The sequence below is a fragment of the Anopheles moucheti genome, chromosome 2 (assembly GCF_943734755.1).
Source record: "Anopheles moucheti chromosome 2, idAnoMoucSN_F20_07, whole genome shotgun sequence".
NCBI classification, from domain to species: domain Eukaryota; kingdom Metazoa; phylum Arthropoda; class Insecta; order Diptera; family Culicidae; genus Anopheles; species Anopheles moucheti.
Window position 1 is genome coordinate 75,513,835 of NC_069140.1, and position 20,102 is coordinate 75,533,936.

The 20,102-nt window shown below is 42.5% G+C and overlaps 2 protein-coding genes and 2 non-coding genes across 8 annotated transcripts; 2 read left to right on the top strand and 2 right to left on the bottom strand.

Annotated features, from left to right (window-relative positions):
• Positions 1-68: 68 nt before the first annotated feature.
• LOC128303476 (beta-glucuronidase) lies at positions 69-19,781 on the top strand. Of its 5 annotated transcripts, XM_053040470.1 has the most exons (11): positions 7,849-8,262; positions 13,566-13,674; positions 13,762-14,062; positions 14,136-14,302; positions 14,371-14,893; positions 14,978-15,150; positions 15,235-15,463; positions 15,879-16,055; positions 16,139-16,277; positions 16,344-16,442; positions 19,759-19,781. In XM_053040470.1, the coding sequence occupies exons 1-11, from the start codon at positions 8,097-8,099 to the stop codon at positions 19,779-19,781; spliced, it is 2,106 nt and encodes a 701-aa protein (XP_052896430.1). In that variant the 5' UTR covers positions 7,849-8,096. The 5 variants fall into 5 exon arrangements, with proteins under 5 accessions (XP_052896422.1, XP_052896438.1, XP_052896430.1 ...); XM_053040462.1 differs by lacking the exons at positions 7,849-8,262; positions 19,759-19,781 and adding an exon at positions 69-283 and having other exon boundaries at positions 16,344-16,586; XM_053040478.1 differs by lacking the exons at positions 7,849-8,262; positions 19,759-19,781 and adding an exon at positions 1,745-2,060 and having other exon boundaries at positions 16,344-16,586.
• Trnas-cga (transfer RNA serine (anticodon CGA)) lies at positions 15,698-15,779 on the bottom strand. The gene has a single exon. It is a non-coding gene; the product is annotated as a tRNA-Ser (tRNA).
• Positions 16,593-17,335, bottom strand: LOC128303509 (zinc finger HIT domain-containing protein 3). The gene is made up of 3 exons (XM_053040491.1): positions 17,239-17,335; positions 17,000-17,157; positions 16,593-16,920 (listed from the first exon to the last, which is right to left on the bottom strand). The coding sequence occupies exons 1-3, from the start codon at positions 17,307-17,309 to the stop codon at positions 16,694-16,696; spliced, it is 456 nt and encodes a 151-aa protein (XP_052896451.1). The 5' UTR covers positions 17,310-17,335; the 3' UTR covers positions 16,593-16,693.
• On the top strand, positions 17,677-17,749 carry Trnar-ccu (transfer RNA arginine (anticodon CCU)). The gene has a single exon. It is a non-coding gene; the product is annotated as a tRNA-Arg (tRNA).
• Positions 19,782-20,102: the final 321 nt, after the last annotated feature.

The window sequence follows — 20,102 nt, forward strand, 5'->3', positions numbered from 1 at the left end:
CCCTAGCAAGCAAAGTTCAGCTGTTCAGCTGATTGTCAAACAGACACTTCAATCGTAAACAATCATTCGCCGGCGCAAGACCTTCATTGTGGATCTCGTGCGCGCCTACTGTATAGTTTTTGCTTCAATTTTCACCGTTCTCTGTGTGTGTTGCCACTCTGAATGTTAACAATCGGTTCCAAAACAGTGCCGACCGTATCATCATCTGTATCGTCCACTAGAGCCAGCTTCCAATGGCGTCTAGCAGAATGGTTTCGCGCCAGTTTGTTGGCACTGTCTAAAGGTAGGTACGGTGCCCTTGCTGACGTCATAGTTGAAAAGTGTTGCTGCGATATGTTCGTTTCAACGTGCAACAGCTACCGTTGGTAGACGGCTGGCTCGTGTGCAATTTAAATGCCACTTACTATTTCTTGGCGTGGAGTATAAACATTGCGTCTGTCGTTTGACCGTGTGCTTTATCTCGGTTATGCCATTTATCTGCTGCTCATCTTATTTTCACGCTCGTCCTTATCAGGCCCTTTTATCACGGCATGATTGCGATGAATACACGTTTGCAATCGAGCCCTTTGTGATAGTGTTCGACACGCGTTTCCAGTTGCGATGGTGCGTAGTTTATATGTTTTTCACAATCGTTCACTGTTCTTTTTCACAGCATTCTATACGATAAGGGTGATGGGTAAATTATCTCATATATTTCATGCTCGCTTTCTCGAATACAAGATAAGCGTACACTGTTGTATCGTTGTCTTTTACACGCCTCCATGGAGTCTCGCGTAGAACTGATACAATTCGCAGTGAAACCACTACTGAACAACAATATGGACAACGTGAAAAACGGTATAGCAGTATTTATTTGTGTTGGTTTTGGCGTTGTTAGGATACGCACAGGTAGTTCTCGAGATACACTGTTATAGCGGACCACAGAGATCCGCGCATCGAAACCCGGTGCAATATCGTTTATATTTGAAAGTTACAGAGTCGTCTTTCTTATTTGCTTGTAATTACTCGTAAACATTACTAATTGGTTAATTACTAGTTTTCTAATGTTTACTATAATTCTGCCTAAGCTTTTTGTATGTTATCACTAGTTTTTTTTATCTTTTAGTTATAAGAATCATTTGTGTAACAATACCAAACAAATGCGCAAATTAAATAATAGTAATAATAATAATAATAGAATTGCAAATTTCTTTTATGAACTAATGACCCATTAACAACCTATTTTTCTTATGTAAAATTGTATGTTTTAAATTAACAGCAGAGCTGTAAACACTTGAAAACTGTGTATCGGTATCCGTACAGTCGATGGGACTATCTGTACTTCACATTTTCGCTTTCATTTATCCAAAAAATGTAAATCCAATTTGTCCACACAGTGGGAATTGCACCTTTACAGATAACAGGAGCTCGATAGATACACTCAAACTGCGAGAACGACGATAATCACAATCATCCATGTGGTAAGGGGGTCGACAGGCTGACCTGAGGTACCACGCAGGCGGGGTGGGTGCGGTAATACAGTTCGCGAACCAACCTCCGTATACAAGTAGCGTCTCTCGTCAGACGCGGCTCACCAGTTCGAGTTAACGTTTCGAACTGATCAGAAGAGAACGTCTCGGCAGCGTGTTTGCCAACGATCTTCCTTACATACAAGCAGCGGTCCGCACTTATTCCATCACATTACGTGGCAGGATCTCCACCACCGTCAGCAATCAGCGTCGGGCGCTTGTTAATACATTAGGCACCACCGTGAAGAGCAAACGAGACAAGTGCATATCGGAGCATCGGTTTTGATTAGCTTCACATATTTACTTCCACCATGGTTCATTCGCCTTTCCGGTGGGCGTAGCTGATGCTGCTATCTTCAGTCCACACTGTACGCGTCGTTTGATTAAAGTGTGTCTACAAACAATCAGTGTACATTTTGATCGTTACTTCTCTGTGATCGTGCGTGAGTTCTTCCTGTTCGGACGATTGTGCTTCGATTTGAACGATGAGTGTCCACAGTAACGTGTTCCGAGCTGTGCGTGGCGGTCGTCGTACCGGCGATCCCAAAATTGGTAAATAATTTTAAAACTTTACATACGGTACACGGGGTAGAACATTGTATTCTCCTTCTTATCCGGTTGAAGATTCGGCATGAAGAACAATTCCAGTATCAATTAAATAAGCGACCAAAACCTGTTTTTTGGCATGTGTATGTATTGTGTTAATCATTTTGGGATTTCTCACCAGAAGCATCACACGCTAAAACCTGTTCGGTACTGCTGTTAATCGTTATTAAGTAATTAACGGTGTGTGAGAATGGTTGACAAAAAAAATGCATGAGGTCATGCGAAGGAGTTTTGTTATTATGCACACTTCCTTGCTCCCAGTGATAGAGTGGATGAACAAGCATGTTGCAAAACTATATTTCTGTGAAACTGCAAACAAATAATAATCATCTTTGCTGTTTTTAATCGTGAATACTAAACCAAAAGCTAGGTTTGGCTTTAGGAAAAAAACGAGCATGCATCAACTGAATGGAGCTCATCGCGAAAAGGGTGATCATGCAGTGGCAGTAATACAAAACATTTTTAAATTCCCTTAATCAATTCTAAATGTATTTTTTAAATTATTTTGTGAAAAATTTGAAAAAATTTTGTGAAACCTAAAATGCCTTTGGTTCGTTCCCCTAAAAAAACTAACTGGGTTACAGGTTTGACATACCTGGTTTGAATTAATAGAACGTGTATAATGTTGATTACATATAATTTTAAGAATACGTTAAATTAGTCGTGTGCATCAATACAAACGATAGCTAGCCTATAAGCATTTTTCAGCGATTATTAGTTATTTGTATATTTATCGCAAATAATTGCATATTTTTACAACAAATAATTTATGTTTTTCTTTAAATAATCAAATAAGACAGAATAAAAATGAGAATAAGAAATTATTCAAATGGCGCTTTCGTATAAAACTTCGAATCAAAATATGTATTTAAAAAACTCTTCGAATTCGAAATTTCTCGAAAATTCTTCAATTTGTCCAATCCTGCGATCATGCAGAACAAAAACTCGATCGCAACACCTATTCCTGTTTCCTGATTAAAATCGGATGACACGTTAGAAAACAGAATTCTGAATTGATTAAACAATTCTCAATAGATGAATCGAGCGACCCTTAATCATTGAGAATCGCTCATTGCTCATCGATTGCTCTCCTTCACGAGCTTCACTTGATCTCCTTGAAGGTGATATGTAGCCTTCATAGCAAACACTTTAGTAATTACTCAGTTACACCTGAATGCTAGGTCAATTCCACTAATGGAACCAATTATGTCAACTGATCGCTTGACTGGATTACAAACGCAACACAAGTGCTGTATAACGATCTGATAGATATTGACACCGAATTGATTAGACAAGGGCGAGGAATTCATTAGGAATTCATAAGACAAAATAGAATTACCAGTCCCCTAAAGAACGCGTTATCATCCCTGTCAGACAAAAACCAAACTCGGTCACGACAGGCAGGAGGCTATCGTCGTCGGCGTTCTCCAGGTGGTGCAATTTACAACCAGGTTCAACGATTTCTTCACTGCGTTGGGTCGTGAAGCATGCACTCGATTGTTAGAATGCAATGTAGGTCAACATATGGGTAGGAGTCCACATTGTGTCACAATAACACCACGGATGATAACGCCACCCATGTGGGCTACCTATATGCTGCACGATAACGTCGCTTTACGAGCATAAACGTTTCAATTGTCTCTTGTGGGTAGACACTCTCCAGATCTTTTCCAGAACTTCCAGAAGCGACCTAAACCAATGGCGAAATGTTGCGTACAACTTCGAACGGCTTGCGTGCAAGCTGTCGATGCTATCGATTAATCATGGGAGATTCCTTATCGTGAGCCGGTCTCCGCTAGACGTAACCTTGTGAGAATATGTGTGAAGTAACAGTACGGTCGGTATCACTTTTTTGTCGATAAGGCGTCTCCATTACGCGCTGCGATCACCGTAGGTACCGCCGGTTTGAGTGGCGTGCGTCCATATCTCGCACCGGAGACTATCTTTGCTATTGCTGAAGTAACCCGATAATGGTCACGCTGCTGGGGAGGAGTCTGTGTTGGTGGTTAAACAGGACAAATGCAACACACAATTTATCGAACAACATCAAACATCAAACTCAGTCGTTCGACGAATCGTACGCGCGTTGGAACAAGCTCCATTACCTCGGTTGGTTCGATATACAGCATCTGGAATTTCGATTCGATAACGTGTAAATTGTGTAGTAACCATCGCATAACACGTGATTCACTAGAGTTGAAGATAAAATCAAACATACAAACACACGCTCAACACGTCGAAATTATGACGAAACCCATGCAAACCATCAACCACCACTACCGGTGAGGTTGGGCATAGTGTTAAGTGCGAATGTTAGTCGTTTTGCTGTGATTGAAAGTGCATAGATCGTAGTCAACAGTTAAGCCCATCGGATAAGAAATAAATACAAACGAATGCGATGGTGGCGCCATCTAGTGATGGGGCCCGCAAGCTACTATTGCTCAGGGATTCTGACAGACGTAAACGAAGGATAGAGAAGTTGCGCCGCATTAACCATGAGCATCGAATGCGATTGATTGTGACTGCGCTTATAGGTAAGACGGGATGTATATGTTAGAAAATAAAACCATAAAATTTGGTTATTAAGAGCCTATTTGGCTATTAAGAGGTTAAGGTTTGGCTGTTAAGATTGGCCCAAACGTACCATTATCGCCTGATATTGGTTATCACTGGTGAGTCTGAAGCGAGTGTTGATAACGATTTGTGAAACTGGCAGCAACCGTATTATTATCATCCAAGCGCCAATTAAAAATGGTTGAGGCAAGATACTGTAAAGCAATAATGTAAGGAATTGGGTTTTCACTTCTAATCGAGATCTGTCACAGTTTTTTTTGTGTTTTTAAAAAAACGCCCATTAGGTGTGTTTGTTCTCATAGGCCAGTGAGATTAAACATTCTTTTCGTTTCCAGGTGTTACATCAGATTAACTGAAGATTCCTATTTCGATGTATTATATTCATTCCACAAAGTTAAATTATTGCATTGCATAATTTTCATCCATCAAATTTGGTGAATCAGGAAGAGTTCTTATTTACTACAAAACTTTGGAGGCTCAAGGCTCAAGAATACGATAGGTTTTGAATGTACAGTAGATTATATCCAGTCTCGACTAGTCCAATAGCAGCTATTGGCCAATCGATGCTTACGCGAAACGGGCTAGTACACTTTACAGGGTTCCACAATAAATTGGAAATACCTATTCTGTATAACAGTTTTTTTAATTGCGTAAAACATATGTCTTTAGACCGCCGATATGTAAACCGACAGTTGATTTGGCATTCTCTAAATTGTGCAGGAAACTGTGACGGGATTAATTTGTTATGTGTTTCACCATCAAATTCTCTGTTTATTTTTGTTTGTTTGTGTGATTCAATCATCTGATGCCATCATATTCTATCTATTGCTATACTAGGTTCCAGTATAAACAAGCCACGTCCAAAAAGCACCCAATTTGGTTTTCCCCAAATTTTGATTTTGTAATAAATAATAATATTATAATAAATTTTAGAAAAAAGTTCGTAAAACAGCATAATAATCCTTAACATAGACCAAGCAAACGGAGATTTTGTAAAAAGTAAAAAAAAGATTTTTGTTTCTGTGAAAAGCCTCAACTTCAAAACTTTAAACTTTTAAATCCGCTCACGGTCGAGGACCTTCGTCTTCTTATCCATTATCCCGGACTTTCTGACGGACGCATCAACGCCATCACTCCATCTCAATTTGGTCGTATAACGCCTCCTCTGTCCATATGGACGACCTAAAAGGATCTGAGTCGTCCGGTGTCATTCTCATGACATGACCAGACCACCGGAGACTGGCGAGTCTAATCCGATGTACAGTGATTTAGCCGAACAGCTCATTAAGCTCATCATTGTAGCGACTCCTTAGTTGTCCTTCCTCACATTCGGGGTGAAAAATGCTTCTGAGCTCTTCCTCTTGAACGCGGCTAAGAGGGTTTAATTGGTTTTGGATAGTTAGTCCATGTCTCAGAGGCGTATGTGAGTACTGAAACTGTATAGGCACTGTAAAATCCCAGCTTCATTTGTTGGACCAGGTGTTGTGTGAAGAGAAATTTTCTCAGACTGTAGTGTAACCGGTACCACTATCACAACTTGGTTTCTACCACTTTAATCTTCAACCCGAGGTTTTCTGCCGTCTGCTCAATTCTCTGATAATCATGCCCTACGTATGAGAGTCGTAAATCAATTATGTCTATGTCATCAGCGTATGTCACGATCTGGATTGACTTCCAGAAGAAGGTCCCCGATGTTTCCAACTCCGAGTTGCGAATGGCCCTCACTAGCTCCAGGTTGAAGAGTGGACAAGCTAGCACCCACCATCACCTGACATGTGGCTTTTGTGGCACTGTAATTCGTACTAGTTTAGTAAAATTGATCGGGATTCCACCATAATTAGTAAAGAACAACAGTCAACGAGCGGAAGGACACAATTAATTTAACGCAAACTATCCCACGAGCTATTGTCGCATTTCCTTAAAAACGTAAAAGCACAGTCGATCAAAAACAGTGAAATTAACCAAATCAAGCTACTAGAGTGGGAGTCTAGTTACAAAACATAGTAACTCCATACTCCTTGTAAAATAAGGCGTACGCTAACTGAATAGTGTTCGTAAAACTGAAAAACGAGCAGGCAATGCTTATTATTTAGCCAACGTTTATGTTAAATTAAGAAACCAACTTAAGAAATATCATATTAATAGTGAACCGTAAAGCGCTACGTTTTTGTGCTCATCACTGTATCTCCAGTACAGGCAGTCACCGAGAAACGCTATTATAGCGGACCGCTATAACCCGGGAAAAATCAGCGTAACTCGAATTTTCGCAGGGGTGAAATCCTGGTGCAATTTCGTTTATACTTCAAAGTCACAGAGTCGACTTCCTTTTCTGCGCTTTATTTATTCAGGGAAACAGGCGACTTTTAGAAAGAATACATTAAAATAAGTTAAAAACAAATGTTTTATATGTCAACGGAAGGTATTTTCGACCAATTTTTCACCTTTTCGCTTAGAATTTGTGCTACAAACGAACTCAGCTGTTAAAAAACCGCGTATTTGCTCCCTGGGAGCACCCAGCAGTCATAGCTTCAATTCTCGCGGAATAAAGTTGGTAAAGCCGCAACCAAAAACTCTATTATCTATTTTATCCATAATTTTAATTTGTCTTTTATATCCTAGCCGAACTGGCATAAAACGTTTTTTTGGAATTTCTCCACACTTAAGACTCGCAATGCGCGAACGTTTCTGTCTTGCGCAGCGTGGAGCTTCAGCCGATCGATTTGGACGTATTGCTGTTTACGCACGCCCTTTATCAGCTTTGTTCGCTCGAGTGTGAGTGCGTTCAGCTCGCATCAGTAGCAATTTCGTGTTCGTCCAAATCGGTTGTGTTTTTCTTTTCATGACGTTCAACAATTAGAGCAGTACAGGGGGAGCGTCCACCGGAAACAGTGAAAATTAGCGCTCATACCAAGGAAGCCCCACACAATTCTTTACCCACTAGCGACGGATGTTCCCCCGGCATTTGATCCGTTTCGTGGAGAAGTGGCAAAGCGCGCAAGGCATAGACGACCCGAGTTCGACGATCCTTTTACAAAACAAACGCAGTGATAGTGACATCGTGCAGCAGATAGTTGGGGTTGGGGAGCAAAATATTTTAAAAAAGGGTTCGCTGAATGGGTCTTGCGGGTGGATGAAACACGCCCTGCCCTAGGCACTATCCGCGGTTCACTATCCGTACGAACCGCAGACCCTCATAGGGCTTCTCATGTCGTTGACGGATGCATTTTACGACCGAAGAAAATGCCGGTGATCAATCGTTCCGTTCGGAGTTTTCCATCACATTGACTCACGTGTCCCTCGGTCACGCACGTGTGTTCTGTACGCATGCATAATGCTGTCCGAAAAAATCGCGCGAAAGTGTGTTAAGTGTGCATTGACCAAACTGTTCTATGCGCTCCCTGTGATGTAATGGCCAAAGAAGGATTCAGTAGCGTAATGCGATTAGTCGCGTGCGGTCGCGGTTCCGCTGGTGCAAGTGCTAACGAAGCGAGTGATAATGAGGAGCCCGGTAGTAAAAGTGGGAACGCGACAGTTCCAGAACGGCGTAAGAAACCGATACGCGTTTTGATAACAGGTGATTGCATATACCCGAACAGAGGTACGCTGTGCAGAATGGAATCAAGTGAGAGTAAATAAATGCCGGAGTATGCTTGATTTAATGAAAAAACGGCTAAAAAACAAGCGAATAAATTTTAAAATGTTCATTATTAATTCATCATCAAAATAGTTCAACAATTTAAGGGGCATATTTTGAAAATGGTAAAAAAATACATATGTCCAGTATGACACTGATTTTCACATAGTCAGTGGATTCTGGAGGAGTATTCCCAGGTCCGTTGGTAGCGTTATTATCGCTAAGGGGCGTTTGAAGTGTGCCGTAACACAAAAAAGGAACATCCCGAAATATCAGCTGTTAATTATCATACTTTTTTTTTAATTAAAAAAAACGTACAATCGTGGCATTTGAAACATCCAGACAACCACCAAAAAATGCGTTCCTTCCACTTGTTTATCAATGGAATCCATTGAGTCTCGCAATCCTTCCACTTCAAGCAATGCGTTTGGTTGTAATTTCCGTAATTCTCTCGTCGTACGCATATTTTCCCGGTCATAATCACAATGCGAAACTTTTCATCCGCGATGCGTTCCTCCAATATCATCTATCGCAGCCAGTGTTATGACGCCGCAGCAGGAGCAATTCAGCTACTGTTATTGCAATCTTTCTCCATGGCCTTGATGGCTGAATGCTTCTTCAATTCGGCTGGTGGGAAATCTGAAATTTGTTTACAAAAATACGCACGTACACAAAAAAAAACACAACCAGCATGGAGGAGAAGATTAGGGGTGTATGCCTTCTTCAGTACGGTACACGGCAGGAGCGGGCAACATTCTTTTTCACATTGTTGATTGTTGTCCGTTCACATATACCCCGAGAATATTGCCCAATCAATACGATTCTTCAATTGCGTAAGCGAAAGTGATCGGACGAATTGCCTCAGTTCCCCTAGGGCCAGTGGATTTGTTTAGAAGTATGATGGAGATCCAGAAAAAGACCGTGAAACATTTCATCCGTTGGATATTGCCCAGATACATGTGGATTAGGGTCGGGTGAGAAAATGGATGCTGTAACATTCTACTGCTCGATGGAATGGTGGGATTCTGCTACATGATATTAACGATAGACAGAGAAACAGTCAGTTCAATCCTTTGCTCTGGGCACCGATTCGAGTGTTGATATCCGCCAACTCGAAGCCAAATTGGCGCGGCTTTCGTATGAGCTATTGTTATAGTTACAGTTATTATTGTTTATATTCCTAAATTGCTACATTTTTTTTTATTTTGCAATATATTTTGTCTTTCTCGATGTGGTTTATCGTTGAGTTGATTTGACTATTTTGTATTCTAAATTGTTCTTACTCTAGATGCAAGCTATAATAAGTTTGAAGGTTCGATTAGACAGCAGAAAAATTGTAGTTCGGTATGAAAGCGTGCTAGCAAGAACTGTGTATTAAAGTTTGAAATAAATTTAAATTATATTTATAATTCATGTAATGCTTAAAATAAACTTTATTGTGCTATGTTTTGAATTTCGACACTTAACGGGTTGTAATGCTAAGCTCATTAACACGAATTGAACCGAATAATGAATTTTATTGGTGAAATGCTTCCTTGGTGAAATTGTTGATAACATTTATAGTGTACAATAATTCCTTTTTTGATAATAAATATTTTTTTTTTGTTCTTCGATTGCATATGCACACGACACAGTGTGACGAAAACCGTTCAAAACTATTTTTGTTTCTTTCGCTGAACATGCTTCTCTTGCATGGCTTGTGACCCCTCAGAGGGGACAATCGAGTTGTTTGTTACCCATTTGATGTCCCCTCCGAGCGCAAAGGGTTAAAAAATTACTAACTTTGTGCCTGAAGTCTTTGTGTCTCTGTCTCTCATGCAGAATAAATACTGTTGTAGGTCAGTTGTTTATGGTCTGATCATCTGGATCATCTATCCTAGTTTGAGTTCAAGTGGTCAATTCAAACACTTCAGTTTTATTTATCGACAAAATTATTGGCTCCAATCCCTTGGAGTTGAACAACGAAAACCAAATCTATGTTACTGCCTAGTTCTAAGCTTAGTAAAGAATGTTTGACTTATCAAGACGCAGCACAGAACGGCACAGGGGGAAACGAAAGTGATACGGCCAGAAAGGTTAGAAGAAACCTTGAACCCCCAAGAAAACCGATAAGACGGGGATCGTATGTATCATGCCCAGTGATGCACCAAATTGGGTATTTTCAAATTTTGGGGCAATTCCCAAGGAAAAAAATCCTGTAAAACCGGTTTATATCCTGGTAAATTGCGTTTTTACAAAAGTGTACAAAAGTGTAGGACTCGGATGCAAAGATTAATTAAATAGTGCAAAATAAACTGAAATGAAACAGTGAGCAGAGAGCCTAATTGATAAATATTACCAATAACTTAAAGCTAAAATTGTTAAGTTAAACTAAGCACATCGAGTGAGATCATGAAAACTTGAGCGGTTCATTAGCGACTAATTGATTGATTTGAACTAAACAAAGTGTTGTTTTGCTAACACTTTCTAGAGCCACCGTCATCCTTTATTCACGAAGATAAGAAACACAATCTCGGATTGGTAACGACTACGAATCAACACTCAACATTAAAATTAAAGATATAAAATTTAAAAAAATATATTACATGGAGATTAAATGTCGTAGGTAAACACGAAATTGGTTAAACCCCGATAAAAACCCAAAAAAATAAACACCGACAGTACCCAAATAATACCGGTTAGGTATTATTTACCCAACGGCGTTGTGCGCTTGCAAATGTGATAAAATTTCAAATCCTATGCCAAAAATGGCACTTTCACGCACAGATTGCATGAAAGTGTAACATTTGCCAACGAATTTGTGTCGCAGCGCATGCTACCCTTGCTACCATGACCAGCCTTAAAAGCAAACAGAACCGTCGTTTAACAAACTAAAGCTACCTTTGAAAAGCTAGTAAATCAACACATTATTTTTCGAATGAAAAAATTTAGCTTCCTTGTGCTATACCCGGACACACCTCATACGTGATGGCGCTGTCACGTTTTGGCGTGCCGCACGGGGTGTGCCCAACTGGTTCGTCATGCGTTAATCACACGGTCAATGGTGTGACATTGGCAATATGTGCACCAGGAAATGATTTGCCGATAAACAATAATGTTTGAATTGGAATTGATCATGTTTTGTACAAAATATTGCATCCCATTAGTACAGACGCCTGTACACTTTAATGATAAGAACTGTAGATTTATAATGTATACAACAAGACATTTTGCATTTAGCGTTCAACAAACAATAAACGATCTCAATTGCCTAACAATTTACATTTGTACTACTCACCTTCACCTCACCGCATGGAATTGTCTGTAATCAACACACACGCACACTCACATACGCACACGCACGCACACTGCACAAGTAGCATCCAAAATGCCGACCTAAAATTATTACAATTAAAGATATTCAATTAAAATTCATACAAATGAGCATACTTTATGCTTGGCTATTAAAACGTACTCACGAAACCATTGCCCTACCGCACACCCAATTAGCTTGGTTTGGGTCACGAAATGAGCATTTTGCTGAAGCTGTTCCGCATCTACTCTGGAAACCTGTAACGAAAAACGTATTTACTGTAGTACAGTCGTGTCTAGTAGAAGATCGTGCTAATGCTTGATACTGATTGCCGCATCTCAATACCAACCACACGCTTGAGAATATACTTGAATCATTCGTTCGCTGATGCGCTACCGGCGGAATAAATATATTGGCAATGGGGAATAACCCCTGACTAATTTGACAAATTCATTCAAGATTCAAGAACACGATCGACGCACAGTCCCAAGGTCATTGATGTATAACGCTAAATACTAGCGGGAGACCTTCGGGAGACAAGCTAGAGTGTAATCGTCACCATCTGAGTTGAGTTGAAATTGAGCGGAGTTCCTCGATAATACTACTAGATCGATTTAACTCAACTAATAGAGGGGATTCCGAAACGGAAAATTAACCACTGATAAGATCTTCACCATGCGACAAATCTTGGGACGCTGGCGGTGCAACAGGTCCACTATATCTATCTCTTGATTGACATCTTGACTTTTGGAATCCCTGGACTAGCCTACTAGACTAGTACGAATGACCATGACCACCGTCATAATGCCCAAGAGTCTAGTCTACCTTAATGGTGCAAAGGATGCGGTGGAGCGTTTAGTCTACACTGTGCACTGGGTGGTGTTAGGTGTAAAACTAGGTTCGCCCATATGGGTCATCGATCGATACTCTATGCTCGGACAAGGTAGTACATGAGTGGAACACAAATTTGAGCGAGACAAAAGCAACTGTCATCAATAGCAATCGGAACTCCGAGGAATTTCAGGACTAGAGTTATACATATCATCTCATCTCTATAATACTTTTAAGTATTCAACACATTAAAAGAGTGTTGCAATTCCTCTTCAATGTTGTCCAAATTTGAAAAACTGCTCTTATCTTAATCACGTTGGAGTCGAAGATGCTCAGAAGGATTTGTGTGTTGAAGCACAATGGGAGAGCCACTATAATAGGGGTCTCCAAAAACGACCCTCGAGAGCCTTCAGTCTCTGTGTAAATGGCCCGCAAGTTAATGTGTTAATGGCGCCTAACTACGGTAGTTTCAACCAACTCGAACCGTAGACTGAAACATTTGGAGAGCGTTGCTCTATACTGAGGAGCTCTGCGAGAGTTCTTCGCCAAACTCACTGTCGTACAGCGGATTATATTCGCCGGAGACTCCGGACTCCTTGACATGTCATGAGAATGACAACGGGCGATCCATCTCGTAAAAGTCCTTTTATGTCGTCCCGTATAGTCGACAGAAGAGGTGTCATCTTCAAGTCATTTGGGTTGGCAATCGATTCGAACGGAGGTCCACACTAGATGCTTATTCTAACTATTCAGAACAACAGGCTAGTGTCCGACCCGAAGAATTCCGAGCGCCTTCACTTCTAAGACCCTTCCAGTGAAAGCAGAGGTTCGTCCACCGTTAGAAACTCACTCTGGGAATTCAGATACGAAGCCTAACGTCCGATCCGAGCCGATCTGAAAGATGAACGAGACTTGCGCGACCAATCTTCGCGTGGTCAACCGACGGCGGCGGAACTAGCATTCCGGATTTGTTCTCGCAGCAACAGTGCTGATGGATTGAAGGTGCTCGACAGTTACAGATTTAGGGAACTCCTGCACCAAGCCAATACCGCGAAGTAAAACCACCGAATAACTTCTTAATTAAGTAACGAATTCCTTCTTTTGTATTGCCTCCTTCCAGTGGTGACGTTTGCTGTTATGGGCATGATTGGTTGCATGGTAAACGTAGTGTTTGGCGCAATGTACACCACAGGCAACGAATCCTCAACGGAGGGTCTCCTCTATCCGATGTAAGTGCCATCACTGCACAGTGATCACTTCCTAACACACTGTCTATAACTGATGCCCTGATCCTCTTATCCGTTTTTATCCTCCAGTGAATCGGAAACGCGTGAAATGAAGAAACTGGACGGTATGTGGAACTTTGTGCGATCGGACAGCAACAACCCGGCACAGGGCGTCCGTGAGAAGTGGTACATGGATGATTTGGCCCGGCACCGCAAAACGATCGGCATGCCTGTGCCGAGCAGCTTCAACGATCTCACGGAGGATGCCGCCCTGCGCGATCACGTCGGAACGGTGTGGTACGATCGCAAGTTTTTCGTCCCGAGGGCATGGTCGAAGGGGGATGATCGCGTATTCATACGCTTCGGTTCCGTGCATTACTCAACAACTGTGGTACATATCGAATTGTTTTACGCGGAATTTGAAGTGCAAGTTTTGGATTCAACGCTTTTTTTACCATTTGCAGTGGATTAACGGTGTGGAGGTTCTTAAACACGAGATTGGACATCTTCCTTTCGAAGCTGACGTAACGAGCGTTCTGAAGTACGGTGCAGAGAACCGTATTACCGTGCTGTGTGACAATGTGCTGCTTCAGGTGACAATCCCTCAGGGCAAAGTTGATAATCAACCAATGTAAGTGAAGCACAAATTGAAGCAGTACAAACTTTACTTCAATTGTGTATTTTCTACCATAACCACAGTGACAATGGCGTGGAATTGGTCCAATCGTACACGTTCGACTTCTTCAACTACGCGGGAATTCATCGCTCGGTTGTTCTATACACGGTGCCGCGCGTTTACATAAAAGACGTTGCGGTCCACACCAGCTACGAAGGCGAGCAAGGACGCATCGACTATCAGGTCACAATCAGTACGAACGAGACCGAAAAGCACCACCTCACTGTGAAGCTGTACGATCGCAATGGAACGCACGTTGCCACGGACGAATCGGACGCGAACCTTCAGGGAACAGTTGTCATTCCGCAGGTGAGGCGCTGGTGGCCGTACCTGATGGATCCGGAACCGGGCTATCTCTACACGATGGAGATCACGCTGGGAGCAGCCCAATCGCCCGAGGCACCTTCTGATACGAAGGAGACACAGGTTCTAGATGTCTACCGGATGAAGGTTGGTGTCCGCACACTGGAATGGAACAACAGTACGTTCCTCATAAACGGAAAGCCGATTTACTTTAGAGGATTTGGACGCCACGAGGATTCTGATGTGAGTACTGCGTTTGGCTAATCCATTGTAGTTTTGGGTGAATATGATTCAGACATCTAAATCGGAATGAATCTTTGAATCCAGATCCGTGGCAAGGGCTTAGATTTAGCGCTACTCACCAAAGATTTCAACCTGCTCAAATGGGTCGGGGCCAACGCATACCGGACGTCACACTATCCCTACTCGGAGGAGAGCATGCAGTTTGCGGACGAGCATGGCATCATGATCATCGACGAGTGTCCTAGCGTAGACACTGAGTGAGTTTTAAGCCCGCGATGATGCCTCCTTAATGTACTACTCTAACCTTCCCACTCGATTACTCCTACGCTTCCGGTGTACAGGAATTATTCGCAGATACTGCTTGAAAAACATAAGTCCAGCATAGAGCAGTTAGTTCATCGTGACCGCAACCATCCCAGTGTGGTGATGTGGTCCATCGCTAATGAGCCTCGCACTGGCAATGTTAAAGCGGACGCTTACTTTGCGGCCGTTGCCAAATATACCAAACAGCTAGATCCGACACGACCAATTACAGCCGCCATCGCCGTTAACGTAAATGATGATCTTGCTGTAAGTACTTAAGATATAAACTGATATTTGTAAGTCACAATAGTCCTAACAGTGTGAAAAGATTTAAAAAACTTGGGAGAAAAAATAACTCCCAAAATTTACAGCCTGTAAGGTCCTGAAAGTGTGAAAAGATTTAAAAAAATTGGATGAGAAAAAACTCAGAAATCGCAGCTGGTAAGGTCCTAAAAGTGTGAAAAGATTTTTAAAAAAATTAGGAAAAAAAAACTCAGAATTCGCAGCCGGTAGGATTCGAACCTACGCTCCCAGAGGGAATCTGATTTCGAGTCAGACGCCTTAACCACTCGGCCACGACTGCTTCTTGCAAAGCCTGTCGCCGCAACGCCTGTTTAAAGCGAACCCCTCTACGCATGTGCTACTTCTCAATCCCGTATTGCTTTCTCCCTCTTGCATACAGGCTAAACATCTGGACATCGTGAGCTTTAACCGATATAACGCATGGTACGCCAATGCGGGCAAACTCAACATGATCACCAATCGCGTTATTGAGGAAGCAGAGGCTTGGAACAAGAAACACGATAAACCGGTCTTAATGTCCGAGTATGGTGCCGATACACAGGAAGGACTTCATACGGTATGCTAAATTGCGAATAATAATTTCTTGACGCAGTGCAACACAGTTTTTTAAACGTACCAACAATTTGCTTCACTCTACAGCTTCCAGCCTACATCTGGTCGGAGGATTACCAAACACGTGTCTTCAGCCAGCACTTTAAGGCGTTCGATGCCCTCCGGAAGAAGAACTTCTTTATCGGGGAATTTGTGTGGAACTTTGCAGATTTCAAAACGGCCCAAAGTAAAGATAAATCACACCATACTCACGACGAGGACGACGAGGCTAACGATTTTCCCTATCTTACAGCGTACACACGCGTCGGTGGCAATAAGAAGGGCATTTTTACCCGTAATAGGCAACCGAAGGCGGCCGCCTACCTGTTGCGCCAACGGTATTACGCACTGGGTGAGCTTGGCCCGAGTTACCTTCCGAGCGATCTGTTCCTGTACACAGCACCTGAATACAAACAAATGGAAAGCGAACGTTCAGAACTGTAACTACAAACGCCAACCCACTTATTTCGTAAAAAAAAGTAATAAAAACAAACTATTGAACAATCCTTTTGTTTTTCATTTTCTCTATTATTTTAAGTGAACAAAATACTTCCAAAGTTTGAGCGCAATATCAAATGATCATGTTTCTGCACCTTTCACCCGCTACCTCCGATGTTGCCGGTTGGTAAACACAAGCTCGTTCAGATTGTCGTGTGATTCGTTCACTTCTGGTTCCACTAACCGTAGACATTCGTCGGCAAACTCCACAAAGAGTGGTTCCATCATAGCAACCTTGATTGCATTCATTCCGTCCCTAGCATTATCAATCTCCGTCAGCAATTGCCTCAAATGGGGGTTGTACAGCAGATTCTTTAGATGATCACTTTGACCTACGGAACCGATCATGGAAGGAATTAGTGAACCCAAACGGGAGACTCCGCTCTATTAATAAGAACTCCACAAACTAACCGAGCAGGTCTAACTTTTCCGTCGGCACGGTGTCTATTGTGCTGAATAGTATGATTTTCTTTGGAATACTATCTTCCCGAATTGTTGTGTCAGCTGCTGTTGCGGATGGTGGTCCACATGGTTGTTCTTGGTGTTTCTTATAACAAGCGACCGAACAGCTGCAAAATGAAGCAAGAATTAAAATGACTAACAATGTTCCACACGGAAAAGATCACACACGACATTGCAGGAACACTTACTAATGTATAGAACATATCTTACACCGGTATTTACGCTCATTTGTGTTACAAATTTCACATTCCCCGGACATTTCGAAACACTTTGAACGCGTGCTGTTGTAAACAAAACACAATTGACAGCTGATTTGGGCGGTTCGCTTGCAATTCGCCCGTTTATAAATGCGCCCGATTCGCCCGCTATAAAAATGGGAATTGTGCTATAAATGATTAATTCGGCTAACATCCAACAGAGGGCTGCCGTGCATAATTATTTGTAGGAAAAATAAATCAAACATGGGCATGCGTTCTACTAATTCGCTACAATAGCTAATTGTGTATTTTTGCGAATCTACTAAATGTAATAATTCCATTAGGAAGCAAACTTACTTCACCAATCTATCATCTTGTGAGAAAAACACTGACAGCTTAAAACGCTCTACTGGCACGAACGAACACACCGCCCCAGTGGCCTAATGGACAAGGCACCGGCCTCCTAAGCCGGGGATTGTGGGTTCGAGTCCCATCTGGGGTAACCAAACCAAGATTTCTTTTTTACACTTTTTTCTTATCACCTTCTTCTTATCTTTTTCATTTCACGAATCACACACGCGCTCTACACGATTGATCACTTGCTTTTAAAAAGGATATTACCGACGCACTTTTACCACAACACCACGAAATGGATTGAGAACTACAAAAGGGCCATCTGAACTGTAACGCAACACTACATTTGCACCTATTTCTATTGTTTTACCACCAATTTTAGCTAACTTATTTTGTGAGTGATCCACCATGACGCCACTAACTGCAAACGCAAGAACACACTGAAAATGGCGCTCATCGTCAAATAACGCTTGTTTGACATTTAGCATGTTCTTTTTTCTCTTTTTGGATGTCGTCTTTCTTGCGGGGATCATCTGTGATTCTTTAGTGCATTCATAACATTGCGTGGTTTTGAACGTTTTTCGTATGTTCAATGTGGGGTTAAAACACAAAATAATCCATTTGTGGTTTAGTGATCATCTCAATAAGGATAGATGGAGGAACGAGCGGGTAAATTATGGCCCGGAATTACTCCCACAGTCAGCTCTGTTTCCGGACAAGGGGATACAAACAGCCGAATGAAAGTTGTTCCACCAGTCGCCATATTCGCCAGTTTCAAACGTCCATTTAAAGTATTGTTCAACAGTGATCGGATCATTAAACGCTTCGTTAGAGATTTAATCGTTCACCTTCTTCTTTTAGGATGCTTTCGGCATTTGGCCACCGGACGTCTGCATCTTCAAAACAAAATGCACTGGAAAACGGACCAAGCCGGCCGGTAAATAAAACTTATGAATGAGCAAACGCAAATGAATCGGGCACGCTCACGGAAGTCTGGACGAACGAATGAGGTGCCAAAACTCGCCATCGCGGAAAGCTACTCTGGATTGAAACCAGTTTCTTACGGTGATATGGAATCCCCAGTGGTGGAAGCCGGTCCAGTTTGGCAAACGGTACATAACAAGGACGATCTCTCGATCGTCCCCTGTCATTCACATCCGCTTTACATCGCGTGTGTGGAGTACGGTCGCTGACATTTCGTTGCCGGATCTGTTTTGATGGCACCATTTCCCTGGCGCACAGACTATTGGGCAAGCGACGAAAGCTCACAGCGGCACACAAAATGCAATGCGAACCACAGCACCGGAACCGGACCGTGCCGCACACGCAATGGGTCACGCAATCGGACGGCGGCGCATGTGTACACCGGCATATTACTTTCGGTGCTATGGTCGCTTAGACATCATCGCGATCGCGCGTGTCACACCGTTTTGCGTCACGGCGCAAATCGTTTGACAAATTGAGATATTTGGTGAGAGTTACAAGAGGTTTGGTGTTCCCTCTGCTGCTGGTGGCCATCACTCCCCCTTCGCCAGCGAAAGGTGTTTGGGGTGCGCTTTATGACGAACGTCCCCCCAAAAAACGCAAGCGATCGTTCGCACTTTCGACGGATTTCGGTCCGGTGCTTTGCTTTCGCTTTCGTTCGCCAACGCATGACGAATCCGCTGTGTGTCCACCGGTTTCGGTTTATGGGAATGGGCCATCGAGCACTTAGCTTTTTATAGATCCAAACAGCCTGCCTCCTGCATGCGCCCCGCAACAAATGCAACACGGATGCCACGTGCGCCGGTTAGAAAATGGCCATTATTTGCAATTTTGTCGCTGCCGATAGTTTATGGTGATGTGAGGTGCTTTGCCGTGCAACACCGGGTGCGCCAGTGTTGATTTACCACCGGGGACCAATTAATTTTGGTTTGGTGGTGCAAAAACGCCCACCTCCACCGGCGGTCCGGGCCACGTGGGATTAATCGAGTGTGAAAATAATTGCCCTATTTTCATTTTACTTGCTTTTTTGTTGTTATTGTTGTTGTGCTTGCTGTTCAATCAAAGCGCTTCCCGGTGTTAATGTGTGTAGTACTTAAAGTGGCGAAATGTGTTTTATTAGATTGTACAAAGGGAAAACAATTTCGACCGCAAAATAAACAAACAAAAAAACAGCCACAAGGTTCGCTTCCGTTTGAAGTCTCCCGTGTGCGGTGTTCGGGGACTCTGGGAGTTACCAACGCTCGTGTCCAACCATCTGCAACCATTGTATGCAAATGGGCTTTATATCACCGGTCGGTTGGTTCTATCCGTAGGGAGTTGGCAATCCTTTATCCATCAACGGATTAGCTGTGCCGGATAATCAATCCTGCCGTGTGTCCCTCGGGGGCGACACAGAAACACTTTTTCAGCCGATCAAACCATGAGCCACTGGTTAACTTCCGCCTTTGCCATTACCATTTGCTAGGTGCATAGAACGGGTTGCAGCTGCAGGATGCTCTAATGGAAGAGGAGCGAAA